We start from the raw sequence: 6,635 nt of genomic DNA on the forward strand, positions 1-6,635 counted from the left end.
TAATCTCAATATACATATGTACATATGTATATATACTATACTAAATAGAATAAAAAGGAAATATTTCAATAATATAGAAGATTTAACCATTCATAAAGAGGCGTCATTATATCAATTTTCAGAAAAGTTTAGCCGAAACGACAAAAATACCAGGAGTAGAGTCATTATCGACCATATTTACTTCAAACTTAAAAACAGAAACAAAAAAAAAAAAAACACAAAAAAAACAAAAGAACTAGTGGCTTCAACGATTGGTTTCCTACTATTCCACCTCTACATCTCCATTACGCCAACGTGTTTAATTAGATTAGTTGTTTGTTCGATTTGCCAAACCTTAAAAAGTGGCTAAAAACGCTTTGTGCTACCATGTTTCAAATTCAAATCTATAAGGACTAGTTTTACAAAAATATTCCTATTCGGAACATCGTTATTATTAAACTACATACCTAAGTACAAATGAATCAGTCATTCATCAATGATCCATAATATAATATTCCAAATTTTTACCACAAACGCTTGATGATCGAAGTTTTATGTTGTATAGGTTGTCAAAAAAGTCTTGCGGTATTTTCGCTAGTTGGCGCTGAAAGTGCGTAGTTCTAGTTTTATTCGTCGCATCGGGTCATACTATACCTTTTTGGAAAGCTCATTTCACGCGTTTGATTGATTGTCGTTTCTTTTAAGTCGTTCGTGAGTTATAAAGAGAAAATACGGCAAAAATGCATCTCAAGCTGCAGTTTATGGACCCGATACAGTTTCCATTTCCACCGCACAACGATGGTTTCAACGTTTTCGTTCTGGTATAGAGGTGGTCGAAGATGCGCCACGCTCCGGAAGGCCTGTCGTCGAAAATTGCGATAAAATCGCTGAATTGGTCGAAAGAGACCGGCATAATAGCAGCCGTAGCATCGGTCAAGAGCTGGGCATGAGTCATCAAAAATTCATTTCAATTTCAATAAAAAAAAAAATTCAATAAAAATACCGCAAGACTTTTTTGACAACCCATTATTTTTATTATACTCAGTTTAAAAGTAAGACACGCCCTAATGTACTAATAAATTTAAGTTTTGCGAGAGAGTACGTTATCTGTATGCTTCCTCTTTTTCTCCATTTATCAACCACTTGAATACTTATAGAGAGAATACTCTCTCTACAATAATGTTTACTATAATTTATCTAAAAATTTATAATGACACTTAAATTGGCTTGCGACAATAGACAGTACAATAAATATGGTATAATATCACTTTGAAATCGACGCGCCCTTATCACGAATTTTAAAAGCGATCACACATACATACATACGTATGGTTTATAACACATGCACGCTCAATGGAAATTTACGGCTGCTCTTCAATACACGTGCCAATCAACAAACAATATGATTGACATACATACATATGTAAGTATGTATCAACCAAACCACCAGCAGGGTAACCCAGCAAATTTCTGAAAAATTTTTTAACGAGTAAATATGATTAAAATAATTACAATAAAATTATTGTTTTATTCAAATTCTATTATAAATATTTAAAATAAATTAAATATTAATAAAAATAAAAGGCAAGAGCCCGGTACAATACATACATATCTTACTTAATTAAACATTGATCGATGTGAAGAGGGAAGATAGGATGTGGAGTCCTGTGTCGGGAGCTCTCAATCAACTATAGTTTCCGACTACGGGAACATTTTAGCGTATTTCAAGAGGAGGTGGCTGCTCAAGGTATATACTATATATACTATTCCGAAGTGCAGCTTTCTTCCGAAAGCTTAATTATAAATTAGACAGCTCAATTAATAATTTCTCTCACTCATCTCTACTAGACATATAGTCAGTTATGTATGTTTGTTTGTTTTTTTTCGGCTTATTTGAATCTGAAACAACAATGCCGAAGGGTAAGAAGATTGCTTCCGTCATTATTAGAGAACAAGAAACCATGATTGCGCGCTCTCATTGCATTATTAACACTTTCGAACAAAATACATTTCAGAAGATTTCATGTATTGCAAATTCTGTTTCTAATTTCTGTATATTCTACGACTCACTGAGCGAGCTTTGAGTACAGATGAGTTTCAACGTACCTGCGACCACTAGATATTATATCATAGAAATGATGAGAGTGCTATTTGGTTGTTTCCATATACATACATACATACGAGTATAGTATATAAATATAAATGAAAGCAAAATTAACCATTTCATATCCTCTTTAATATTGAGAGGGAACCTTTAAATAGAAAAAATATCTTATAGATATTATACGTTTTTGGGTTTTCATAATTAAAAACACATTTATTTAAGGAAAACTAGTTATAGGTCTATTTACACTTGAGCTGAAAAGGTGGACACCAGTGAAAAGTACCTAGGGACTGCTGACACGCTCTTATACGCATAAACTCTCAGCAAATAAACCATCTGAATGGGTAAGTTTGCCACGCACTGCCGGAATAAATAAAGGCACTGTTTGCGACAGATTCACAGTTGTGTATAGTAGGCGAGAGTGACAGCAATCGAATCTAAGCAAATTATAAGGTAAAAAAAACACAAATTATTTCCATTTACATATCTAAATATAATAAAAAAATTGAAATTTTAGTCGCTATGGATTTCTATTATGACCTCGTATCTGCGCCCTGCCGATCAGTTTTACTGCTCTCCAAAGAATTGGGTCTTGAATTGAATCGCAAGACGCTGAACTTGAGTAAAGGTGAGCACTTGGCAGCCGAATTTCTGAAGCTCAATCCGGAACATACCATTCCCACGTTGGTGGACAATGGCTTCTCGGTTTGGGAGTCACGTGTTATACTTATCTATTTGGTCGAGAAATATGGCAAAGACGACTCGTTGTACCCGAAAAGCCCCAAAGAGAGGACTATTGTCAACCAACGTTTATTCTTCGACCTGAACTTGTATGCAGTCTTCAGCAATTATTACTATCCCATCGCTAGAGATAAGCAGCCGCCAGTGCCAGAAGTCTTGGCCAAACTTGAAGATAAATTGGAAATCTTGAATTCATTCTTGGAGGCGCAAACATACGTCGCTAACAATAGCTTGTCGATTGCCGATTTCACCACGTATGCCACTGTCTCGACCATAGCGACATGTTTGGACTATGATTTGAGCAAATACCCAAACATTGCCAGTTGGTTTGCACACCTCAGCAAAACACTGGCCGGTGCAGATGAAAATCAGAAAGGTTGTGATTTATTTAAGGTGTATAGGTGGTAATTGACGTTTCAGCGATACACTCAGGAATTGTGGAACAAGTGAGAAAAATGGAACGCTTCGAATAATAAAAAAATGAGTGCATAAACACATTACAGTCATCATCTCTTTGTAGCTTATCAGTTCAGTTTAAATAAATATATTACCATATTGGTATGTTTTTAGTACAGCAGATTAACCTTGTGTTGATTTTTTTTATGTTATCGTACGTGCACATGCTATCGGAAAACGAAAGGTGTTTGTGTATATTCCACCTCAATCTTTGTTTTAGTGGAAAATTAATTTGTGGAGGTAGATCCTGAGAGCACTGGACTTATGCTGCCCTGATTGGCTCAAAAATCCAAAACGTCGGCAGACCTTCGAATCTAACTTTACAGATGTGAGCGTGGTTTTATTTCTGTTCGGTGTTTAAATGGGTTTTTATATAGGTCAACCGTGTGGTCGAAAATTACAGTATTGTTCGAAAAAATAATTCAACATAGTTTTATTACGATATATTCGGCACAAAGTCCATTAGAATTATATACTAACTATGGGCGCTGTGGATTTCCCTGACATCGAAGATCGTTGGTTAATTTAATATTACTATTGTTAATAATTCTGCTCTACACTGCAGTTGATGCTGGACAGGCGTACGACAATTCACCTACCGTAAGTAAATGGAAAGGGTTCAGAGTATCGCTGTGCTGTGCTTAATGGGAACTTTGAGAACAACTCCAACAGCTGCTCTCGAACTGGCACTAAGCCTGCCGCCTATAGACCTCTTCGCTGAAAACTGCGCAGCAAAAACGACGGGGAGACTACTGGCTGCAGGAGAATTTACATATAGAACCTTCGGGCATAGCTCGGTGGGTAATGGTGGTCGGCAACTCCACTTTTCATCTGGGGAAAAAGGTTCTAAGTAAACATAGAACAAGAAAAAACGTTAACTTCGGTTGCACCGAAGCTAAATACCCTTCACAGTTGCATTTCTGTTAGTAACTATGTGTTCAGTTCAGAACAAGTTTTTTAGAGATTACATTGTTGCCTTAAAAAGTAATCTATACCAAATTTCGTGAATATATCTTGTCAAATGTGAAAGTTCTCCATACAAGTCTCCGACGATTCCTTCTGGGTGTTCACCCTGTTCAGGGTATAAAAAGATGGCTTGCGTAAAGGTATGTTAGCTACGCGCAACACTCTAAACATCTATACGGACAGCTCAAAAATGGATAACGGAGTTGGTGCGGGTATATACTGTCCAGAGTTAGTCATAAGTCAACCTTTTAAGTTACCGGACTACATCAGTATATTTCAGGCTGCGGTCTTTGCTATGCCGAAAGCAGCGGAGCTGGCCTCTAATGTACGTGCCGGCAATTCTAGAGTCAACATCTAGGTAGACAGGCAAGCAGCAATCAAGGGAGTAACCTCGTATCCCATATCCGCCAGAAGTGTCTTGAAAAGCGGGGTAGCAGTGGAAAATGTTGCCAGAAGTAAGCAACTTCACTTCTACTGAGTGCCAGGCCACAAAGGCATCGAGGGCAATGAAATAGGGGACGAGATTGCCTAGAATGGTGCAAAGCTAACATCTGAGAACGTGAATATTAGGAAATCCATGTGTTGTCTAAACGACGACCTCGACAAAAGCATGATAAAGAAAATCAAAACCCGATAGAATGAGCTACCAGGGTGCAAAACGGTAGATCGGAAGTACACAGCATTCCTCTTGGCACTCGATAGAAGAGACTGCAGGATGGGAATACTAATTGGTCACTGTCGGGTGGCGACAGACGCCCGCAAAATGTGGTTGACAGAACGAGAAGTCTGCAGGAAATGTCTAGAGCTGGGCACCAGGAAAACAATGCAGCATCTGTGAACTTGTCATCTGAGGTTCAGATAGTATGATACACTGAAGGAAGTATCGACAGTGAGGACACAGAATCTGTTAAAATTTGCGTTAAGCGCAGGCATCCTAAACGATGACTACTTCTCTTGGACTTAGCAAGTGTACTCCATCTGGTATCGCAAAGGACTAAAAGTGGTCTATGCGTGGCCTATTGGCCTACCAAATTAGCCTAACCTAACCTAATATTGTTAAGATATCTTGTATACTGACCGATATTTATGGTAAAAAGTTAACCTGAATAACAGAAATTATTTTATTTAGAAGAGTGGCGCTGAGAGAAAAGAGGGAGAAGTACAGATTAAATAGAAAAGATAATTCAATTCTTAGCAACACGCCTCATTATTATCAGTGAAAGGTGTTCACTTAAATTTATGTGTGAGTATAGGACCAGCTGTATTTTTTTGTTGGTTGTTATTCAAAACATTTTTACTTGGAGTGAAGTCAACTGGTCACATTGCTTATAAACTCATCGCAGTACTAATAGAGTAATGTTCCTTTCTAATACTGAAATCCGAAGAGTTGTAAGATCAAATAACTGGAAAATGCACATATGTTTGTATGTATGTACAATCCAGCATCTTCCCATAAATATACATATGTATGTATGTATGTATATACAATTTACATAGGTGATATATGTATGTACATATGTAAGTCGTATTCCAATTTTAGTCAAAACTGCGGAATTCCCAAAAGACGGGAAATGAACTCTAAAAGAAAATAATCAGCTGCCCAAGAATAGTACAGACGACTTCTGGTTTGCGAGCAAAACTTGTTTGTGGAAAAGCTTTGCTACCGGCTCGTCATCATCAATGGGAACCACTGCCGTTCGGTCTAAGCATTTTGTAGCTTCGCAGAGTATCAAAACACAATTGATTTAGTATGTTAGTGGGTATTTGTGTAGATATGTATGTATGTATGTATGTACATGGTTGAGAATTTTTCTGTGGTGTGACGCACATACATATGCGTAGAAAAGTAGAGAAATATCGGTGCTCTGAATCATCTCATTGAATGACAGCGCAAAGGGTTTCGGAATTCCCACTTTATGCTCAAATGTTTGTTAGATGAATAGTTTTCTCTTATTAGCTGATGACTAAAGAGCAGCAGTAAAGAGTGTTTTGAAAAATTGTGTCAAGTCATGAAAAGTAATGTTTAAACGAACATTCGAGTGATCACCAAAATTTAATTGACTTTGAAGTTCATCATAGAAACTTATCAAATGAAACGTGGGTAATATTTTTAGCTTTTTTTGCTGTTTTTTTTTTTTTAGATAAAATCTCATTCCTGTGTTACGTGTTGTTTGAGATTAGAAGGCGTGGAGTATATTATATATACATATGTACATACGTAGCTCACTTTTTTTATAAAACTAATTTTCAATGGACTTCCTTCGCGGAAAAATTTAAGTCATCCATCAATTTAGAATATCAGTTATAGTTAAATATATTTATATTTTCTGTTGCCGAATTGAATTATTGAGATCCTTACAGTTAAACGGCGTTTCGGAGTCTCTCGATA

General features: G+C 36.8%; 1 protein-coding gene across 1 annotated transcript; it reads left to right on the top strand.

Annotated features, from left to right (window-relative positions):
• Window positions 1–2,384: 2,384 nt before the first annotated feature.
• Window positions 2,385–3,407, top strand: LOC120782697 (glutathione S-transferase 1-like). The gene is made up of 2 exons (XM_040115097.1): window positions 2,385–2,536; window positions 2,601–3,407. The coding sequence occupies exon 2, from the start codon at window positions 2,606–2,608 to the stop codon at window positions 3,230–3,232; it is 627 nt and encodes a 208-aa protein (XP_039971031.1). The 5' UTR covers window positions 2,385–2,536; window positions 2,601–2,605; the 3' UTR covers window positions 3,233–3,407.
• Window positions 3,408–6,635: the final 3,228 nt, after the last annotated feature.

The sequence above is a fragment of the Bactrocera tryoni genome, chromosome 1, assembly GCF_016617805.1.
Source record: "Bactrocera tryoni isolate S06 chromosome 1, CSIRO_BtryS06_freeze2, whole genome shotgun sequence".
Lineage (NCBI taxonomy): Eukaryota > Metazoa > Arthropoda > Insecta > Diptera > Tephritidae > Bactrocera > Bactrocera tryoni.